The sequence below is a fragment of the Hypanus sabinus genome, chromosome 16 (assembly GCF_030144855.1).
Source record: "Hypanus sabinus isolate sHypSab1 chromosome 16, sHypSab1.hap1, whole genome shotgun sequence".
NCBI classification, from domain to species: Eukaryota; Metazoa; Chordata; class Chondrichthyes; order Myliobatiformes; family Dasyatidae; genus Hypanus; species Hypanus sabinus.
This window is the reverse complement of record NC_082721.1, coordinates 16,164,160-16,187,797: the sequence shown is the minus strand read 5'-3', so window position 1 is coordinate 16,187,797 and position 23,638 is coordinate 16,164,160. Positions and strand designations below refer to the sequence as shown.

At 43.8% G+C, this 23,638-nt stretch overlaps 1 protein-coding gene across 2 annotated transcripts in view; it reads right to left on the bottom strand.

Annotated features, from left to right (window-relative positions):
• LOC132406029 (transducin-like enhancer protein 1) overlaps positions 1–23,638 on the bottom strand; it is a 196,753-nt gene that overhangs the window by 24,605 nt on the left and 148,510 nt on the right. For both annotated transcript variants that reach the window (XM_059991180.1, XM_059991181.1), the window contains 2 exons: positions 20,761–21,010; positions 3,653–3,900 (listed from right to left, as the gene is read on the bottom strand). In XM_059991180.1, coding sequence (XP_059847163.1) covers positions 3,653–3,900; positions 20,761–21,010 — 498 coding nt within the window. The remainder of the gene's footprint in view (positions 1–3,652; positions 3,901–20,760; positions 21,011–23,638) is intronic.

Here is a 23,638-nt window from a genome sequence, read left to right as displayed (position 1 = left end):
CTGCCTACTCCCGTTGACCTGCACTGGGGCCATTGCCCTCCATACCCCTATACCCACATCCATGTACCTACCCAAACTTCACTTAAATGGTGAGATTGAGCTTGCATGCACCTCTCATGCTGGCTGCTCGTTCCACACTCTCCGACCCTCTGAGTGAAGAAGTTTCCCCTCATGTTTCCCTTAAACACTTCATCTTTTCGCCTTAACCTATGACCTCTGATTGTAGTCCCACCCAACACCAGCCGGCTGACTTCTTTCATGTGGCTCCTTAAGATGAGACCAAATTTTAAAAAAAAACACACAGAATACACTCAATTCATTGAAATTGCTTGTGATACACTTGGAGGAAAAAGCCAAAAAGTGAGGTACAGCGAGATGCAGGGATCTGTACTGGGAGGTCGGAGGAGGTCAGTAATGGGAAGAAAACAATTGTGTGTGAACAGTTTAACCAAAACTCATGACAAATAGCTCATGCTTTCAGTGCTATGGTAACAAAAAGAATTTAACAGGAAATATACTTGTGGTTGAATTAACAGGTCTTGCCCATGAAAAGATGAGTGATATTCTTCTTGATTAAGCTATCAGTGCGCCTGTGTGAAAGAACACAAAACATTGCTTTTCAGGTGCTCTGCACACAGCCCTGCAGAAATACGCTCAGCAGCCAGTTTATGAGGTGTCCCTGTCCACCTGCTCGCTAATGCTAATACCTAATCAGTCAAACACGTGGCAGCAACTCAATGCATAAAATCATGCAGACATGGTCAAGAGGTTCAGTTGTTTTTTTCAGACCAAACATCAGAATATTGAGGAAATGCGATCAATGTGACTGACTGTGGAATTACCGTTGGTGCTACATGGTGCGGTTTGACTATTTCAGAAACTACTGATCTCCTGGGATTTTCATGCACAACAGTTTACAGAGAATGGTGTGAAAAATAATAAAGCAACCAGTAAGCAGCAGTTCACTGGATAAAAACACCTTATTAATGAAAGAGGTCAGACTAGTTCCGGCTAACAGAAAAGCAACAGTAACTCAAATAACCACACGTTACAATAGTGGTGTACAGAACAGCATCACTCAATCCACAACACATTGAACCTTGAGGTGATGGGCTACAGCAGCAGAAGACCTTGAACTTACACTCAGTGACCACTTTATTAGGCACAGGAGATACCTAGCAACGTGGCCACTGAGTGTGCTTTGATGCCAGTAATTTTGACACTGGTTCTGCTACTTAGAAACATAGAAACATAGAAAATAGGCGCAGGAGTAGGCCATTTGGCCCTTCGAGCCTGCACCGCCATTCAGTATGATCATGGCTGATCATCCAACTCAGAACCCTGTACCTGCTTTCTCTCCATACCCCCTGATCCCTTTAGCCACAAGGGCCATATCTAACTTCCTCTTAAATATAGCCAATGAACCAGCCTCAACTGTTTCCTGTGGCAGAGAATTCCACAGATTCACCACTCTCTGTGTGAAGAAGTTTCTCCTCATCTCGGTCCTAAAAGGCTTCCCCTTTATCCTTAAACTGTGACCCCTCGTTCTGGACTTCCCCAACATTGGAAACAAACTTCCTGCATCTAGCCTGTCCAATCCCTTTAGAATTTTATACATTTCAATAAGATCCCCCCTCAATCTTCTAAATTCTAGTGAGTTCCAGTGAGTATACTTCTCACGTCATACTCCATGTTAACCATCTGGATGACAGAATTGATTGCTTTGTGCCCTATTTTGTGGATGATACAGAGATAGGTGGAGGGCCAGGTAGTGTTGAGGAAGAAGGGAATCTATAAAAGGACTTGAACAGGCCAAGGGAATACAATACAACGTTTGGAAGTGTATGGTCACGCGCTTCAGTAGAAGGAATAAAGATGTAGTATATTTTCTAAATGGGGAGAGAATTCAGAAATCAGAGGTTCAAGAGACTTGGGTGCCCTAGGAACACATACAAGAAGCTGGAGGGACTCAGTAGGTTGGGCAGCATCCACGGAAACAAGCGGTCAACGTTTCGGGCCGAGACTCTTCGTCAGGACGAAGGGTCTCGGCCTGAAACGTTGACTGCTTGTTTCTATGGATGCTGCCCAATCTGCTGAGTTCCTCCAGCTTGTACGTGCTGTTCTGACCCCAGCGTCGGCGGTGTACTTTGTGTTTGGGTGTCCTAAAGTAGGATTCCCTAAAGGTCAACTTGCAAGTTGAATCTGTAGTGAGGACGGCAAATGCAATGTTGGCATTCATTTCAAAACGACTAGAATATAAAAACAAGGATGTAATGCCAAGCAACACACACACAAAATGCTGAAGGAACTCAGCAGGCCAGGCAGCATCTATGGGGAAAAAGTAGTCGATGTTTTGGGCCGAGAACCTTCAGCGGGAGAAAATCAGGTGAGGAGTAGATTTAGAACTTTTCCATAGATGCTGCCTGGCTTGCTGAGCTCCTCCAGCATCGGGGTGTGTCGCTTGGATTTCAAGCATCTGCAGATTTTCTCTTTGTGACATGATACTGAGGCTTTATAAGGCAGTGGTCAGAACACATTTGATTTTGAGCCTCGTATCTGAGAAGTGATGTGTTGGCACAAGAGAGGATTTCTCTATTCCATTAAGCCTTATTGAGAAAACTTAGCTAACTTGGAGAAAGGGAATAAGGCCAAAAATATTGTCTGAATCTAATCAGGATTACAGTTTCTCTTGTCATAATAAATAAGGAAGAGGAAAATATCCTTTAATACAATAAACAGGAAATCTAATTTTCTGCACAATTTACAATGCTTGGCACTTCTGTATTACATTTCTATTTCTTAAATACATATAACACCAGTTTACAAATTTTATAACAGTGGTATAAAAGAAGTTGAGCTTTATAAAATGTTAAATAGGCAATTATTTCCTACATTTTTATTTGTTGTCAACTAATGATTTGGAGCTGAGACAGATCGTATGACTAACAACAAACAGAAAACAAAAGTAAATATACTCAAAGGGTAATTTGATCTAAAGCACAAAGTAAACATACTAGAACAACAAATCATAAACACAAGAGATTCAGCAGACGCTGGAAATCCAGAGCAACCCATGCTAATTGCTGCAGGATCTCAGCAAGTCGGGCAGCAACTGTGAAGGACCGGGGCCCTTCATCAAGACTGGAAAGGAAGGGGGTTTAAATCAGATTAAGGAGGTGGGGGAGGGGAGGGAGAATAAACTGGCAGGTGATAGGCGTAACAACGTGAGGGGGAAGGGGGTTGGGTGGGCGAGTGGGGGGGGGGATGAAGTAAGAAGTTGGGAGGTGATAGGTGGAAGAAATAAGGGGCTGAAGAAGGAATCTATTAGGTGAGGACATGAAATGCAGTTACAGTAAGTGGAGGATAGTTGCACACAATAATGTGGATATAACCACAGACATTGATAGCAGTGTGGAGAGGCTTCTGTGAAATTCAAAGTTTGTAATATAATGTAGCACAAAGCTTGAAGTAAGAGGGGGAGGAAAACACTATTGATTAGACAATGCCAAGCTTGATTGTCGATTGTTTTCCCCTCCAGCAAGAACATGCCCCTGAAGTGGTCAGCTTGGCCATTTTATAAAACCTACCCAAGGAAGAACACGGCTTCCCTCCTCATTACCTGTGCCCAGTTCCAATTTTCCATCTTACTCACCTAATGAGCGTTTCGTTGTGCAAGTCCCAGACAAAAATGCTGCCATCGCTGCAGCAAGAGAAACAAACTTTAGCATCTGGGCTGATGGCCAGCGCGTAGCAAGCGGGAGCGGATGAGGTTAGCTCAGCTTTGATTCGTGGGCTTGGAGCTGCGAGATCCCAGATGGAAATGTTGTTAGCTTCTCCGCCCACGATCAGACTGCGGCCATCTGGAAAAAGTTTACATGTGCGGATGTAGTTCTCTCTGTTCTGGAAAAAGATCACATTCGGCAATCAGTAACTGCCAGAGAGCAGAACAATGCATTCTATTACAGAAAGCTGACAGGCTTTAAAAATACCCTGAAGTGCCTTGTATCTAACATGGCCATTGGAATAATATCCAAAGCAGGAAAATTGAATGGATACTAGGACGTGGAGTAACACACACAAAACGCTGGAGGAACTCAGCAGATCAGGCAGCAACACACACAAAACACTCCCGAACAGTCCTGAAGAAGGGTCTTGGGCCAAAACGTCAACTGCTTATTCTTTTCCATAGATGCTGCCTGGACGGCTGAGTTCCTTTTGTGTGTGTTGCTTGGATTTCCAGCATCTGCAGATTTCCTTTTGTTTTGTGTGTGTTGCTTTGGATTTTGAGCAGATGCAGGCTTGCTCATGTTTGAGATCAGGCAGAACCTACGAAGAGGAATAAGGAGCTGGTGTTTCAGGCTGAGACCCTTTCCTCAGCTTATGACTCCAAGTCAGACTGTTTTAGTCACAGTTGAAATTATTATTTTTCCTTAAAGTAATATACTCATCAGACTCTTTTGTCAGTTCACAACAGAACTATCCTGATGACAGGATTTTGTGAATCCAAAACAGTCTTACTTGGAGTCAGATGCTGACGAAAGGGCTGATGTCCCGATGAAGGGTCTCAGCCCAAAACGTCAGCTCCTTATTCCTCTCCATCGATTCTGTCTGACCTGTTGAGTTCCACCAGCATTTTCTGTGTTATTGGATTTATTGTGTTATTATTATTATTATTGTGTTATTCTCTGGATTTCTTGAAGTCTGGCGTTTGCTGTGGATTCATGTCCCGCTAACCGTGATCACCAAATCCATGCTGAGAACTACAACACCATTAAAGGTATTGTGACTCAGATAACACAGCTCTCCCTGCCTTCACAGGTAGACACAGAAGATCCCATGCCAATGACTGAGAAGGGAAATTCTTCCTGGTATCTTGGCCAACTCTTCAACTAACATCATCAAAGTAATTAGCTGGTCATTATCACGCAGCATTTTCATGGAACTTGCAGCATGTAAATTTAGCTGTCAGATATCCTACATTAACATACTCTCCATTCTGTATATTTCACATTTTCTCTTCTTTCTACTGCACGATACAGTAGCAGCTGCCATACAACTAGCGATCAGGGTTCAATTCCCACACAGTCTGTAAGGAGCTTGTACGTTCACCCCAGGACTAAGTGGGGCTCCCTCTGGGTGCTCTGGTTTCATGTGGGTTAGTGTAGGTTATGCTACGTTAGTGCCAGAAACGTGGCAACGCTTGTGGGGTTGCATGTTGGATGCTGATGCACCACTGACGCAGCCATTGAAATGCAGACGCAAACGATACATTTCACTCTATGTTTTGATGCACAAACAAAGCTAATCTTTTTCCTTTATCCTGTATGGCAAAATCTGTCTGGATGGCATCGAGAACAAGCAGCTTTTCACTGTATTTCTACATATACTGGGATAATGAACCAATAATGATGCATTTCAATGGCTGGAAATGGCTACAGGATTTGTCACTAGACAAGGCTACATTAATGTCCTTCTGGTCAGTCGTCCTCATTCTATCCTCCATAAACTTGAGAACATCCTCTACTAAAATTCCTGTGACGCTGAGCCACTATCTTCATCCAGCCCCCACGTTTAATACTCCACTTGGGTCTCCGTTAGGCAACAACTACAGTTTGAACTTTCCACCTTCATTTTCCTTGGGTCCACGAACTCCAGATGGAGATCCACTGTTATTTTCCCCTCCCCACCCTCAGAGGATGACAGAAATTCAAATATTAAAATTCCAGTTTGAAAACTTCAGACTGAGAAAAACATTTGTCCGAGAGATGTAGATTTTTCTTTTATATCCAAAAAAAAAAGTGTGCACACCCCTTTAAATATGACCCGCTGGTCAGATTTTGACATCTTGCTCTCAGTCCCCAAAGCAGGTCAAAGCTGACAAACAATTATTGTTGGAATAATGCCAGCAGCCAGCTCCAGCATACGACTGGATGGTCCTGTGACAGCAGAGGAGTCTAAAATTAGACCAGAGAATGAATTACAATCAGCCCTTCGATCAGTCTATTCACTGCCCCTCCTTCCTCTCCCACAACAGATGTTGCCTTGTGTTCACCGCAAGGATCAAAGCCAATAGATTTGCACTGAACTCCAGTTAGCCCAACTCAAAGCAAAACATTTGGGAGGACTGGATCATTTGCCAAAATAGCAAATACCTAAATAAATTGTACTTTGGAGCCCAGATTTCCTTTACGAATACTCAAGTGATTAACAGATTGGGCTGGCTGCCAAAAGCCAATGGCATTTATCAGGTGCGGTAATAGCTACTGATAGCTTTTCAAGGCAGGCGCGGGGAATGAAGGGGAATCAGCCACTCTATAACAATGCAATTAAACATGACAGTATATCAAGTTCAAGCAGTTAGAAGCAACACATTCACTTGTATCAGTTTTAACTCCTTTGTGACAGCTACTGTTTGCCAGGAAATCTCACCCTTGTAGATGGGGCCATTTACTGCTTTAAAAACTTAAGATTTAAAGTCCTGAGTTTCCTTCCCCCCCCCCCACCCCCACACGGGCTACTTTTCTGTCCCTCCTGAAAACTAAGCGACTAATAACTCTTAACGCCAGAAGTCAATAGGAATCAAACCCACCATCAACAAGTTAAAAATGCAATAAAAAATTATTAAAAAAAAACAAGTGTATGTGGAATAGCTAATAAAATCATGAAGTCATAGGAAAATACAGCACAGAAGCAGGCCCTTCAGCCCATCTAGTCCGTGTTGAACTATTTCAACTGTCTACTCCCATTGACCTGCACCAAGACCGTGGCCCTCAATACCCCTACCATCCATGCAACTATCCAAACTTCTCTTAAACACTGAAATTGGGCTTGTATGCAACCCTTGCGCCGGCAGCTCGTTCCACACTTTCACCACCCTCTGAGTGAAGAAGCTTCCCTTCATGTTCCCCTTGATCTTTTCATCTTTCGCCCTTAACCCTGACCTTTAGTTGTAGTCCCACCCAACCACAGTGAGATGAGCCTGCTTGCATTTACTTGATCTATATCCTCATAATTTGGCATATCTCTCAATATTCTATATTCCAAGGAATAAAATACAAGCCTATTCAATCTTTCCTCTTAATTCAAGTCCTCCAGACCTGGCATCTAATACATGCAGAAACTACTCCCTGACCTGAGGAGGGCAAAGTCTGCTAAAAGGCCCCACATTGAGGGAAGAACCCAGGGATTTCATGGTCTGCAGGTTCAATTACTTTCTAGTAAAGTAACCAACAAGTACACCCTTCAACAGGGATTGCCCATGGTACTTATTTTGTATATACTCAGTGCCCACTTTATTAGGTGCAAGAGTGGAACTCAAATGGTCTTCTGTTGCTGCACATATTCACTTCAAGATTCAATGTGTTGTGTGTTCAGTTCTGAATGCCGCTATTGCAACTTGTAGTTATTTGAGTTACTGTTGCCCCCCTCTCAGCTTGAACCAATCTGGCCATTCTCCTCTGACCTCTCTCAGTAATAAGGTACTTTTGCCCACAGAACTGCCGCTCACTGGATGTTTTTTATTCTCCACACCATTCTCTGTAAACTCTGGAGATAGTTGTACCTGAAAATCCCAGGAGATCAGCTGTTTCTGAGATACTCAAATCACCCCATCTGGCACCAACAATCATTCCACAGTCAAAGTCACTTAGATCACATTTCTTCCCCATTCTGATGTTTGATCTGAACAACAAATGAACCTCTTGAACATGTCTGTATGCTTTTATATACAGAGTTGCTGCCATATGATTGGCTGATATTTGCATTAATAAGGTGTACAGGTGTCTCTAGTAATGTGGCGATTGAGTGCACATTTGACATAGAAATAACTTTAAAAAGAACATACCCATGTTCAGTAATTAATCAATAACTTAGAGCTACAACTGATTAGTGTGTTTCGTTACTTTGCAGTGGACACATCAGTTTTATTATCACTGACATAATCCTGACATTTAGAGGTGTGTGTGTGTGTGTGTGTGTGTCTACCTTTGCATAGTACTGTACTCGTCAACGCGGAGCGGAGAGCATTTGTAAATCTGGTGGGAGCAAAGGATGTTGAGAAAGGCGAGGGCGGAGCACTGGTGGGACAGGTGGCAGAGAATGAGTGCCATGGCTGGGATTGGCATGGGTGCACACACCCAGTCCTGAGACACCAGACAATGTCATTTGATTCCAGACAACTGGTTTATTGATCATCACAGAATGTCTCCCTCTCCCTTTTTCCAACCATGACTGCCCTCTCCCTGACCCCTCCCCACTCTCAGCCCACAATAGAGCACCGTATCAGAATCTGGTTTATTATCACTCACATATGTCATGAAATCTGATTTTTTTTTGTGGCAGCTCTGCAAGGCAACGCGTAAAATTACTACAGTACTACGCTAAAGCTTAGGCGCTCTCGATATATACAGAAGATGTGCCTAAGACTTGCACAGTACCATATGCCATGGAATTTGTTGGATGCAGTACACAAGGAACGACCAGCTAAAAGAAGAATGGCGAGGTTATGTTCATGGACCTTTCAGAAATCTGATGGCAGAAGGGAAGAAGCTATTCCTTAAATATAAAGACACAAGCTATCCGATACTTTGCCACTGTGACTCTTTATCTTTTAGTTCAAGGTAGTTGCTGCAAGCCAACAGTTCCACAGGCCCAAGCATTGGAGGTGAGGTCCATTCTTCCCTCAGCGTCACCCATTCAATTTGCCTTTTTCCAAGAAGTTACCAGATAGTGGAAGAGTGCCCCACACACAAAATACTGGGGGATCTCAGCAAGTCAGACAGAATCTATGGAGAGGAATAAAACAGTCAATATTTCAGGACGAGACCCTTCATCAGGTCCTGGAGAAAGGTCCTCACTTGAAATGTCGACTGTTTATTCCTCTCCAGAGGTGCTACCTGACTTGCTGAGTTTCTCCAGCGTTTTGTGCGTGTTGGACTGAATTTCCAGCACATGCAGAATCTCTTGTGTTAGTGGAAGACTGCGAGGTTCGGCTGACTTTTTTTTTCGCCCCTGGCTTCACTGAGAAGCCCTGGATGATGACTCTGAAGCAACGAAGAAGACGAGGACAGTGTGTCGATACCTTTCAGTTTGCCAACACAGACAGCGTGTTGAGAAGTGATATTTGTTCCTCGGATGACTCAGTTCATGTCGAGCACAAAGGCTCCTTTGTACTGTCCTGGCCCAGGGATGGCTAACCAACACCAGCCATGTGCAGGGTGGCATAGTGGCACAGCTATTAGAGCTGGCACCTCATATCTTCAGTGGCACAGATTCAACATTGACCTCAGATGCAGACCATATGGACTTCGAGCACTCTCCGGGTGCGCTGGATTTCTTCCGCACCCCAAAGAAATTGAGATTGGCAGGTTTACTGACTATTGAAAATTCCTCAGTTTGTACTGTTGACCAGTAGAATCTGGGGTTGGAACACCAGATGGGGTTAAGGTAGGTAGGTGGTTAATAGTCAGTGTGGACTCAGGTGGGCAGGCACAGGGAAGTGCATGATCATGCGTTTTGGGTAGAAGGAATAAAGGCATCGACTATTTTCTAAATGGGAAACAAGTTCAGAGATCGGAACAGGATTTCCAAAAGGTTAACTTGAGATTCGGTGGTAGGTCTCAAGATGGCGCTTATGGAATGAAGCGGTTTTAGGCTTTGCTCCAAACCTTACACTTTTTTTTAACCTACAAACACCCCCTAATTGATCTTTTTATACCTATTCTAAAGGGGTTTAAACATACAAAATTTTTTTCAACTGTTTGAATCATTTTCAACTCGCTGAAATGTCTAAAGCAAAGGAATCGAAACAAACGAAAGAACCGGTAACTTTAGAAGCAATTGCGAATCTTATGGACGACAGACTTGGAAAACTGGAGAGTAAATTAACCGCAAAGCTTTCTACGTTTGATGAAATTTTAAAGGCATTTGACGCAAAACTTCAAGCACTTGCACTGGAGTCACAAAAACAACAAGCAAGTATTTTAGTTCTTGAAGAAGCCGCTCGTAAGAGAGATTGTATAATTGAAACTTTGCAACAACAGCAAACTTCGACTTCTCAACAGATGGATCGTTATAAGTCTAAAATTACTGATCTTGAAAACCGCTCTCGAAGACAAAATCTTCGGTTAATTGGGATTCCGGAAAAATTTGAGAATGGCGATCTCACTGTTTTTTTCTCCAAATTTTTAATGGATGTCTTTGGCTCAGACGTACTGGATTCCCCTCTAATAATCGACCGTGCACTTCGCATTTCTCGTTTTCATTCAGATTCGAGTTTGAAACCGCGACAAGTAATTCTCCGGATCCATTATCCTCATACCAAAGTGCGTTTGATTCGGGCTGCCCGGAAAAAGGGTATGATCAGCTTTCAAGATTTTAAATTCCGTATTCTGGAAGACTACAGTCCCGAAGTTTTAAGGGCAAGAATGGCTTTTAAATCGGTCATGTCGGAAATTCATCAGAAAGGCTACAAGCAAGCGCTGTTATTTCCAGCACATTTGAGAGTTTCTCTTGAAGACGGAACTTATCGACTGTTTAAATCTCCGGTGGATGCTCAAAGTTTTCTGGAAGAATAACATTTTATCGGGTTGACTAATGTAATAATTAGTTTATAAGATTTGGATCATTTATAAAATGTTTTTTTAATGTATGGCTTACATGTATTTTCTATACATGGTAAAAGTTCGTTTTTGGTTTATTCTGAGTTTATTTTTTCATATTATTAATCTGTTAGTTTTGAAAATAATTTATTAGGGTTTTCTTTTAAGTTTTACACACTTTTTTATATTTTTAACATTTAAATATTAAGAATTTTTTAAAAATAAAATATTGTTTCTTCTTCCCGAAAGGCTTTAGTGCTTGGAACGTCATATCCGTTTTGATGTGTTTGAATAAGTTTCAAACTTTCTTTTAAAACACTAATTCAGTATTATTCATTTATTGGTTTTATCATTTTAATTTTTTAAAATCCTTTGTTTTATATATATAATACTAATTTTATATTTTAATTTTTGTTATACCAACCCTTTCTTATAATATGGGTGGTTTGTATCTTCTATTCAATTTTTTTTGTTTGAGTTGCCGTCTTGAGACATGGGGGCAATTTTAGTGTCAGATTGCTTGCTTGCCTCTTTTTGGCTTTTTCCCTGGGATTTTGAGGGGGGAGGGAGGGGGATTTTTCTTCTTTCTTTTCTTTTTGCTTGCTTTATGCTTAGTTTTATTTCATGGGCTCATATGAAACTACAAAAATGGTTGCAGTGCCGTGACTTCCGATTTCTCCTTGAACTTACTTCCCTCTTCCGGATTCATGAGTTCATCTTTTTTTTAACCTTATGTGTTGATTGTAATAAATATTGTCAATATGGAAAGGGTTATTAATTGTGTTTCTTGGAATACTAATGGTTGAAATCATCCGATTAAACGGAAAAAAATATTCAAAATATTCCATAGAATGAATGCTAATGTTACCTTTGTACAAGAGACTCATGTAAGGAAGGTGGATAGTCAACGCTTTTTTAGGTTTTGGAAAGGCCAACATTATCACTCGAACTCTCAAGCCAAAGTAGGAGGCGTTTCCATTTTTATAGATTCTTCAACCTCCTTTATACATCATGAAACTATTTCAGACCCACAAGGTAGATTTTTGCTTATTACTGGTCTACTTTTTAATCAAAAAGTTGTTTTAGTTAATGTTTATGCTCCAAACACTGATTGTCCTGAATTTTTTAAGTGTCTGTTTACATCCTTTCCCAATTTGAATCAGTACAGACTGATAATGGGTGGGGACTTTAATTGTTGTTTAAACCCTTCGATGGATAGATCCAAGCCCACCCAAGTTTTTCCTCTCTTATCAACTCCTTTTTGACTGATACAGCAATTTTTGAAATTTGGCATTTTTTACACCCCAATGACAAAGAGTTTTCATACTTTTCTCATGTTTATCACAATTATTCAAGAATTGATTACTTTTTCATTGATCACCATTTACTTACAAATGCTTTTACTTACTTAAATATGACTCTATTACCATTTCTGATCATGCACCTTTGAAGTTATCTATTAAGATAATGAATTCATCTATTAATGCTAAATTTTGGAGGTTCAACTCTATTTTATTGCAGGACTTAGACTTTGTCAATTTTATCAAACAACAAATTGATTTGTTTTTCTCAACAAATTCTACAGCAGAGATCTCTAGTGGAATTTTATGGGACACTTTTAAAGCATTTATTTGTGGACAGATTATTTCTTACTCGGCTGGAGTTAGGAAACGAACTAATTCTAAAATATTAACATTGGTTGATAAAATCAAAGCAATTGATAAGATTTATTCAGTGACCCCCCAGCAAAGAACTCTATAAAGAAAGAGTGCAACTCCAAATGGAGCATAGTTTGTTATTATCCTCTTCGATTGAAAATCAGTTATTTAAATCTAGAACCCAGTTTTATGTATATAGAGATAAGTCTGGTAAATTATTGGCTAATCAATTGAAAACTGCTTCAGCTAAACAACAGATTACTAGGATTCGTAAACAAGATGGCACTTTGACGATCGACCATCAAGAGATAAATAAAGCCTTTCAAGATTTTTATAATTCCTTATATCAATCAGAATTTGCTGAGGATTCTTCTATAATAAATGAATTTTTAAGGAAATTGAATATTCCAAAATTAACAGTAGAGGATAGTGTATTCTTAGATACACCTATCACGGAAACTGAAATAAAAAAGGCTATTTTTTCAATGAATTCCGGTAAAGCTTCTGGTCCAGATGGTTATTCTGCAGAATTTTTAAAATCTTTTTCCTCCATACTTTCTCCTTGGCTTTGTAAAATTTTTAAAGATGCATTAGTTATAGACAAATTGCCACAATCTTTTTATGAAGCTTCTATTTCTTTAATTCTTAAAAAAGATAAAGACCCTATTGAATGTGCATCCTATCGGCCTATATCCTTGCTGAATACAGATTTTAAGATTTTTAGTAAAATTTTGGCTACTAGATTAGAAAATATATTACCTCGAATCATTTCTGAAGATCAGACTGGATTTATTAAAAATCGCTATTCATCTTTTAACATTAGAAAATTAATTAATATTATTTATACTCCTTCATCCAAAATACCAGAATGTGTCATTTCTTTAGATGCTGAAAAAGCATTTGATAGAGTTGAATGACCATATTTATTTAATACATTGCAGCATTTTAATTTTAGTTCAAAATTTATATCATGGATTAAATTAATATACTGTAGCGCCTCATTTCCTAGCGTATCCGAACCGACTCACAATTAGATAGCCTACGGGGGTTTGCGAGCACAGAGCTTTGGAGCCTCTTCGCCATGGGGGGCCGGTTGACAGAGGCTTAAAAGTGAGGCTGAAGTTTTCGAATAAAGTTTTTCCTTTGACTGCAGTTACCGACTCCGTGTCGTAATTTTAGCGCTGCTTGTAGCATACCGCTACAATTGGTGACCCCGACGGTCCAAACGATTTTTGGACCAGAAATGACCGACGCCGCCTCTGTTCATGCGGTTTCGTTGAAACTGCCGGGTTTCTGGACACAGCGCCCGGACCTATGGTTCCAGCAAGCCGAAGCCCAATTCCACGTTCGCCGGATCACCTCAGAAGACACCCGCTACTACTACGTGGTGGGCTCCCTCGACCAGGACACAGCTGCCCAGGTCGCGGAGTTCGTACAGTCGCCCCCGGCAGACGGCAAGTACACGGAATTCAAAGCCCTGCTCCTCAGGACTTTCGGACTCTCACGGCGCGAGCGGGCTGCCCGTTTACTGCACCTGGATGGCTTGGGCGACAGACCTCCATCGGCTTTAATGAATGAGATGTTGTCTCTGGCCGAGGGACACACAGGCCTCATGTTTGAGCAGGCATTCCTGGAGCAGCTGCCCGAGGACATACGCCTGCTGCTGTCCGACGCGGATTTCAGTGACCCCCGGAAGGTGGCAGCCCGGGCGGACTTGCTGTGGAACGCCAAAAAGGTGAGATCTCCCATCGCACAGATCTCCCAGTCACGCTCCCAGCAGCAAACCAGTCCAGGCCCGGCCGCAGAGCCCACTAACCCCCGGCCCAATGACCACTGGTGCTTCTACCACCAGCGGTGGGGCGCAGAAGCCCGCCGTTGCCGCCCGCCCTGCAAGTTCCCGGGAAACGCCAGGGCCAGCCGCCGCTGATGGCTACGGCGGCTGGCCATCGGGATAGCCTCCTGTATGTGTGGGATAGAAGGTCGGGACGCCGCTTTTTGGTCGATACCGGGGCTGAGATCAGCGTTTTACCTCCGACGAGTTACGACACCCGCAGCAGGGCACCGGGTCCCCCCCTGAGGGCCGCGAATGGCAGCACAGTAAGGACCTATGGCACCCGTCAGGTGCAGCTACTGTTCGGCCCCAGCCAGTTCACGTGGGACTTCACACAGGCCGCCGTAGCCCAACCGCTTCTGGGTGCGGATTTTTTGCGAGCTCACAGCCTGCTGGTTGACCTGCCCAGGAAGAGACTGGTACACGCCGAGACCTTTCAGACGTTCTCCCTGGGCGCGGCCCAGTTGCCAGCCCCTCACCTCGGCTCCATCACGCTGTCCGACAACGACTTCACAAGGGTCCTGGCGGAGTTCCCATCGGTTCTGGCACCGCAGTTCACAGCAGCCATGCCCAGGCACGGCGTACAGCACCACATCCCGACACAGGGACCACCCCTCCATGCCCGTGCTCGGCGGCTTCCCCCGGACAAGCTCCGACTGGCGAAGGAGGAGTTCCAGAGAATGGAGGAATTGGGGATCATCCGGCGGTCCGACAGCCCCTGGGCTTCCCCCCTGCACATGGTGCCCAAAGCGACGGGGGGCTGGAGACCGTGCGGCGACTACCGCAGGCTGAACGAGGCTACCACACCGGATCGCTACCCTGTGCCGCACATTCAGGACTTTGCGGCAAACCTGCACGGCGCCCGGATCTTCTCCAAGGTCGACCTTGTCCGAGGGTACCATCAAATCCCGATGCATCCTGACGACGTCCCCAAAACGGCTCTCATCACCCCGTTTGGCCTCTTCGAGTTCCTCCGCATGCCGTTCGGCCTGAAGAATGCCGCACAGACGTTCCAGCGGTTAATGGACGCGGTGGGACGGGACCTGGACTTCGCGTTCATCTATTTGGATGACATCCTCATAGCCAGCGGCAGTCGTCAGGAGCATCTGTCCCACCTCCGTCAACTCTGCGCCCGACTGAGTGAGTACGGTCTTACAATCAACCCTGCCAAATGCCAGTTCGGACTTGATTCCATTGACTTCCTGGGCCACAGGATTACTAAAGACGGGGCAGCCCCTCTGCCCGCTAAGGTAGATGCGGTCCGCCACTTCCCCCGACCCACCACGATCAAAGGCCTTCAGGAATTCGTAGATATGGTCAATTTCTACCGCCGCTTCCTCCCTTCAGCTGCCCGGATCATGCGCCCCCTGTTCGCCCTGATGTCGGGTCCGAGCAAGGACATTACCTGGGACGAGGAGTCCGCCGCCGCTTTCGTTCAAACGAAGGAAGCTTTGGCTGACGCCGCAATGCTAGTACATCCCAGAATGGACACCCCTACCGCCCTCACAGTGGACGCATCAAACACGGCAGTCGGTGGGGTGCTGGAGCAGCTCATCGCAGGTCGCTGGCAACCCCTGGCGTTTTTCAGCAAACACCTGCGGCCACCCGAGCTCAAGTACAGTGCTTTTGACCGGGAACTGTTGGCGCTCTACCTGGCAATCCGGCATTTCAGGTACTTCCTAGAAGGTCGGCCCTTCACCGCGTTCACGGACCACAAACCGCTTACCTTTGCGTTTACGAAAGCATCCGACCCCTGGTCATCCCGCCAGCAACGCCACCTGTCCTACATCTCTGAATACACAACGGATGTCCGGCACGTCTCGGGTAAGGACAATGTCGTGGCGGATGCGCTCTCTCGCCCTACCGTTCATGCCCTTTCCCAAGGGGTAGACTTTGAGGCACTGGCAGAGGCACAGCAGGTAGATGAGGAGATTCCGAGTTACAGGACTGCAGTCTCTGGTTTGCAGCTCCAGGACCTCCCCGTGGGCCCAGGTGAGAGGACCCTACTCTGTGACGTCGCCACCGACCAGCCCCGTCCAGTCGTCCCCGCAGCCTGGCGGCGACGTGTTTTCGACTCCATTCATAACTTGGCGCATCCCTCCATCCGGACAACTGTCCGGCTGGTTTCCAGCAGGTTCGTTTGGCACGGTCTCCGCAAACAGGTCAGTGAATGGGCCAGAACGTGCATGCACTGCCAGACGGCCAAGGTTCAGCGGCACACCAAAGCCCCACCGCAGCAGTTCCATCCCGCCCACCGGCGTTTCGACCACATTCATGTGGATATCGTGGGCCCCCTGCCAGTGTCGCGCGGAGCGCGTTACCTCCTGACTATCGTGGACCGGTTCACAAGATGGCCAGAGGCGGTCCCGCTCACCGACACCACCTCCGAATCTTGCGCCCGAGCCCTGCTCGCCACCTGGATATCCCGCTTTGGTGTACCAGCCCACATTACCTCCGACAGAGGCGCCCAGTTCACCTCCAGCCTGTGGTCAGCTATGGCCAGCCTTTTGGGGACTCAGCTGCACCACACCACTGCCTACCACCCACAGTCGAACGGGCTAGTGGAGCGTTTCCACCGTCACCTGAAGTCGGCCCTCATGGCCCGCCTGCGAGGAGCCAACTGGGCGGACGAGCTTCCCTGGGTCCTTCTCGGCATCCGCACAGCGCCCAAGGACGACCTGCACGCCTCGTCGGCCGAGTTGGTATACGGCGCGCCCCTGGCCGTCCCCGGGGAGTTCCTACCAGCCCCGAGGGGGCAAGAGGAAGAACCCGCTGCAGTCCTGGGCAGACTTCGCGAGAAGCTCGGTAACCTGGCCCCCATACCCACTTCACAGCATGGGCGGCACCCGACCTGGGGAACTGTAAGTTTGTGTTTGTACGAAGGGGCGGGCATCGGCCACCGCTGCAGCGGCCATACGAGGGGCCGTTTACGGTGCTCCGGAACAACGGGTCCACGTTCGTGCTGGACGTTGGGGGGAAGGAGGAGGTTTTCACGGTGGACCGCCTCAAGCCGGCCCATGTGGACCTGGCGCAACCGGCCGAGTTTCCGGCGCCTCGGCGCAGAGGCCGACCTCCCAAGCAGGTTCTGGCCCAGGCTGTGGACATTGGGGGGTGTATCGCCGGTTCTGGGGGGGGGTTATGTAGCGCCTCATTTCCTAGCGTATCCGAACCGACTCACAATTAGATAGCCTACGGGGGTTTGCGAGCACAGAGCTTTGGAGCCTCTTCGCCATGGGGGGCCGGTTGACAGAGGCTTAAAAGTGAGGCTGAAGTTTTCGAATAAAGTTTTTCCTTCGACTGCAGTTACCGACTCCGTGTCGTAATTTTAGCGCTGCTTGTAGCATACCGCTACAATACCATAAGCCCTTGGCTTTGGTTTTTACCAATAATCAAAGATCTCCTTTTTTTCAGTTATTCTGTGGTACAAGGCAAGGTTGTCCTTTAAGTCCTTTACTATTTGACATCGTTTTAGAACCCTTGGCTATAGCCATTCGTGAATCACCTAATATTTTGGGTATTACTCTTGGGGAGGGGACGTATAAGTTATCATTATATGCTGATGATTTGTTACTATACATATCTGACCCTGAAAGATTTATTCCTGCTATTTCGTCCTTGCTTGCTCAGTTTAGTAACTTTTCTGGTTATAAATTGAATTTTAATAAGAGCGAATTATTTCCATTAAATATGCAAGTTCCAATTTATAAACATTTACCATTTAAGGTTGTTACAGATTATTTTACTTATTTAGGTATTAAAATTACTAAAAAAACATAAAGATTTATTTAAAGCTAACTTTTTACCCTTAATTGACCAGATTAAGCAACTTGCTAGCAGGTGGTCTCCACTATTTTTGTCATTGGTTGGTAGAATTAATGCTATTAAGATGATGGTATTACCCAAATTCTTATATTTATTTCAAGCATTACCAATTTTTATTCCTAAATCTTTTTTTTGATATTATTGACTCCAAAATATCTTCTTATCTGTGGCAGAATAAAAATCCTAGACTAGGCAAAAAATATTTACAGAAGCCTAAGAAGGAGGGTGGTTTGGCTTTGCCAAACTTGAGATTTTAGTATTGGGCAGTTAATATACGATATTTAATATTTTGGACACAAGAATTGATTACAGCTGCTTGCCCACAATGGGTAAATTTGGAATGTAAATCTGTACAAGACTTTTCATTGTTTTCAATCTTAGGATTTTCACTTCCTTTTTCTTTATCTAAATTGAATAAACAAATAACTAATCCTATAGTCAAATACACATTGTGAATTTGGTTTCAATTTCGTAAATTTTTTGGTTTGAATAAGTTTATTTTATCATGCCCTATAATATCTAACTATTTCTTTCGGCCCTCTTTTATTGATCAAGCTTTTCTTTTATGGAAAACAAAGGGTATAACATGTTTTCGTGATTTGTTTTTGGATGATAGTGTTATGTCCTTTGAACAGCTATCTAATAAATATAATTTACCTAAAACCCATTTTTTTAGATATTTGCAAATTAGAAATTTTTTGTATAATGAGTTACAGCCTTTTCCGAAACTATGTCCATTGGACATTATGGAAAGAATTTTAGCTCTGAATCCTTGTCAAAAGGGTTTAGTAGCTGTCATTTATAATATGATCATGAAAATACAGCCAGATATATCAGAAAAAATTAAGAAGGAATGGGAAGAAGAACTTCATTGTCTTATATCCACTGTGCAGTGGGAGAAAACCTTACTATTAGTCAATTCGTCCTCTCTTTGTGCTAAACATGCTCTAATACAATTTAAGGTTGTACATAGATCTCATAAGTCTAAGGATAAACTTGCTCGATTTTATTCTCATGTTAATCCAACCTGTGACGGATGTCATTCTGAGGTTGCCTCATTGACCCATATGTTTTGGGCTTGCTCTTGTTTACAGAATTACTGGAAAGATATTTTCAGTATTATTTCAAGAGTTCTGAATATCAATTTCCAACCGCATCCTTTTACTGCAATTTTTGGTTTACCAATGGTGGATAATAGTCATTTATCCTCTTCATCTCGACGAATGATTGCATTTGTTACATTAGTGCTAGAAGATCTATTTTATTGAGTTGGAAAGAAATTAATCCTCCAACTGTATTTCAGTGGTTTTCTCAAACTATCTCTTGTTTGAGCTTAGAAAAAATTAGAAGCGTTGTTTTTGATCCTTCAGTTAAATTTGAAGAAACTTGGAGACCATTTATTCAACATTTTCATGTGAGTTAAATTGTCTTTTCCTAAACCTTACTTTTATTATCCTTAATTATTTGGACGGAGGTTCGGAGTTATTGGCACTACTGTATGTATTTAACATTATGCAACGGCCCATGTTGGTTAGTGTTTTTTTTTCTTCTCTTTTTTTGGGTTTTTTTTTCTTTTTGTTTCTTTTGTTCATAAATACTATGAGTTTGGGAGGCTATATATATATTCATTATTATATATTTAAATGTTTACTTAAACTATCAATTATGTACTCTCAAACACTTTGTATTCATGTTTCATTTATGTTTGTTTAAAAATTAATAAAAAGATTTAAAAAGAAAGAGATTCGGTGGTAAGGAAGGCAATGTCAACATTCATTTCCAGAGGACTAGATTATACAAGCAAGGATGTAATGCTGAGGCTTTATAAGGCATTGGCCAGACCACATTTGGAGTATTGTGAACAGTTTTGGGCCCCAAATCTAAGAAGGGATATATTGGCATTGGAGAGGACCCAGAGGATAATCCCAGGAATGAAAAGGTTAACATATGAGGAGCATTTCATGGCTCTGGCTCTATTCACTAGAATACAGAACAATGGGGGGGGGGGGGGGAATCTCATTGAAACCTACCTGATACTGAAAGGTCTAGATAGATATTGTGAGGAGGTTTCCATAGTGTGCGAGTCCAGAACCTGAAGGAACTGCCTCAGAATAGAAGGGCATCCCTTTAGAACAGGGATGAGGAGGAATTTCTTTAGCCAGAGGATGGCAAATCTGTGGAATTCATCGCCACAGACAGCTGTGGAGGCCAAGTCACTAGATATATTTAAAGAGGAGGTTGATAGGCTCTTGATCAGAAAAGGGGTCAAAGGTTACAAGGAGAAGACAAGAGAATAGAGTTGAGAACAAAAATCAATCAGCACTGAACAAATGGTGGAGCAGACTTGATGGACCGAATGGCTTAATTCTGCTCTGATGTCTTACAGGGCAAAGGATCCATTCCTCTGTTACATTATTTAGTGAACCTTCCCACAGCCAGAGAGAGAAGGCAGTGGAGAAAGAGAGCAGAGTGGCACTTCAGGTGAGCTCACAGATATAAATAACATCCAGGTCACTCACTCATTCGCAGCACCGGATGAGGCAAGACGTGCTTCCCATATAGGTCATGAAAACTCTTCTTCAAGCTGAAGGCAACCTCTTCAGAGCCTCAAATGCATTTTAAATGGGCTGGATCCAAAAGCAGCCTCTAAGCAAGAATCTGCCACAAACAAACTGTCAGGAGTCTTCTGGGAGATCCTGTGCAAATAACCTAAATAAACCTGCCCTGCTTGAGTAAAGCTTACGTGGACAAGGGCACGACTTTATCCCTGCAACGTGCTCACTCAAGAGTTGCCTGCATGACCCCAGTCAAGGTTTAAAAACGAGAAAAACAAACAAGCATGCCGCTTTACCAGACAATCCAGCTGAGAGACTGGGCTTCTGTTCCCCGGCTGACTGATATCCCACACTTTCACACAGCCCTTTCCTCCTGTGTACACGTGCTTGGTGAAGTTACTGATGGCCACGGCGCACACCACCTCTCCGTGGGGAAGGTTGTTGATCTGTCGAGCGTGTCGAGGTATGCCTGTGCCTGTAAGGGCATCAGTCGGGAACGCAACGGGCTGCATCTGTCTGTCAGCTCCAACGTGGAACGAATAGGCACTGTGAAAGGAACAGGGTGGGGATTGGACAGAAAAGTCAGTCATTAGACATGGGAAGAGATATCAAGTTCAGCAGGACATCCAATAGACCAGAATTCAAAAGATCCCCTCTCAAGAAATCCTCTCTACTAACTCCTTCCCTTGTCAGAAGCTCTCCCATTGACTCCCGAATCTGCCCCATTAAAGTGATCTGCTACTACTGACCTGGAACGTCAGCTAGGGTCAGTGGCAACTAAACTTTCTGAACAGCCAATTATTTACCTATTGCTCCTCTCCTCCCATACTTATGAACTCTTCAGTGATGACAGTGCTTAAACTAGAAGGCTCCTGGATTTCAGAGGTTTGGGGCGAAATAAGAGAGCAGACAAACTATGCAAAGTAGGCACAGAGCATTATGGGAGTATGGGTGTATAGTAGAGCACTGTGGGAAATGCAGTTTTCACACTTTTACTCAGCTTTCAGCTTCAAAATCAGATAATGCATATGCACTCGAAGCAAGGCTCAGCGAAGTGCTGGAGCAAAAACAAGCAAGAAGACTTGTTTTACAGAAGGGCACTAGTCTGGGGGGGACAGGATGAAAAATCCAACATCAGAGTCGTGGCCTATGTAGGTACCAATGATATGGGTAGGACGAGGTTCTGCATAGGAAGTTCAGAGAGTTGGGTACTACGTTAAAGGACAGGACCTCCAGTGCTGTGACCTCAGGATTGCTAAGCATGCCACATGCCAGTGAGACTAGAACTAGGAAGATTATATGGTTTAATACGTGGCTATGGAGTTGGTTTAGGAGGGAGGGCATAAAATTCTTTGATCATCTTCCAGAGAAGATGGAACCTGTACAGAAGGTACCGCTTGCACCTGAACTGGAGGGGGACTAATATCCTAGCAGGAAGGTTTGCAAATGCATCATAATGGAGTTTAAACTAGAGTTGCCGGGGGGGGGGGGGGGGGGAGACCAGAGTGCTAAAGCAGTTAGTGGACAAGTTGTGAAGACAGATGTTGGCAAGACCTCAGACAGTTAGCAATCAAAAGGCTGAGCACGATGCAACAAAATTGGAAAGGGTAAATACAGGACTGAAGGTGTTGCATCTGAATGTATGCATTATAAGGAATACGGTAGATGAACTTGCAGCACAGTTGCAGATTGGCAGGTATGATGTTCTGGGCATCACTGAATCATGGCTGAAAGATTATAGCTGGGAGCTTAACGTCCAAGGATATATACTGTATCAAAGGGATAGGCAAGAAGAAGGGGTGGCATTATTCTATCGGTAAAAATTGAAATCAAATCAGTAGAAAGAGGTGACATAAGGTGTTGAATCATTGTGGATAGAGCTAAGGAACTGCAGGGGTAAAATGACCCTGATGGGAATTGTATACCGACCCCCAAACAGCAGTAAGGACATGGCCTACAAATTACAATGGGAGATGGGAAATACATGACAAAAGGGCAATATTACAATTGCCATGGGGGATTTCAATGTGCAGGCAGATTGGAAAAATCAGGTTGATGCTGGATTCCAGGAGGGGGAATTTCTAGACTGGTTTTTTTGAGCAGCTCATGGTTGAGCCCACTAGAGGATCAACTACCCTGGATTGGGTTTTGTGCAATGAATCAGAATTGATTAGAAACCCTAAGATTAAAAAAAAATTCTTGGGGGCAAGTGATCATAATATGATCATTTCACCCTGAAATTTGAGAAGGAGAAGCTAAAGTCAGATGTATTGGTATTACAGTGGAGTAAAGGGAATTACAGGGGAATTACAGGAGTTGGCCAGAATTGATTGGAAAAGAACACTGGCAGGGATGATGGCAGAGCAGAAACAGCTGGAATTTCTGGAAGCAATTCAGAAGGCACAGGATATATACATCGCAAAGAGGAAGAAGTATTCTAAAGGAAATATGATACAACCATGGCTAACAAGAGAAGTCAAAGCCAACATAAAAGCCAAAGAGAGGGCACACAATAGAGCAATGATTAGTGGGAAGTTAGAGGATTGGGAGGCTTTTAAAAACCACCAGAAGGCAACTAAAAAAGTCATTAAGAAGGTAAAGATGGAATACAAAAATAAGTTCGCCAATAGTATTAAAGAGGATACCAAAAGTTTCTTCAGGTACATAAAGTGAAAGAGAGACAGCAGTGGATATTGTACAGCTGGAAAACAATGTTGGAAAGCTAGCAGAGGGGAACAACAAAATAGCAATGAACTGAGTATTTTGTATCAGTCTTCATTGTGGAAGACACTGGCAGTATGGTGGAAGTTCCAGGTGTCAGGGATCATGAAGTGTGTGAAATTACCATAACTAGGGCAAAAGTTCTTGGGAAACTGAAAGGTCTGAAAGTTACCTGAATCAGAAGGTGTACACTCCAGAGTTCTGAAAGGTTGCTGAAGAAATTATTGGAGGCATTAGTAGTGATCTTTCAAGAATCACCAGGACAGATACAGGAGAATCAGTTGATGTTGTGTACTTGGATTTTCAGAAGACCTTTGACAAGGTGTCACACATGAAGCTGCTTAACAAACTACAAGCCCACGGTATTACAGGAAAGATTCAAGCATGGATAAAGCAGTGGTTGATTGGCAGGAGGCAAAGAGTGGGAATAAAGGGAGCTGCAGCTTGCTGGTG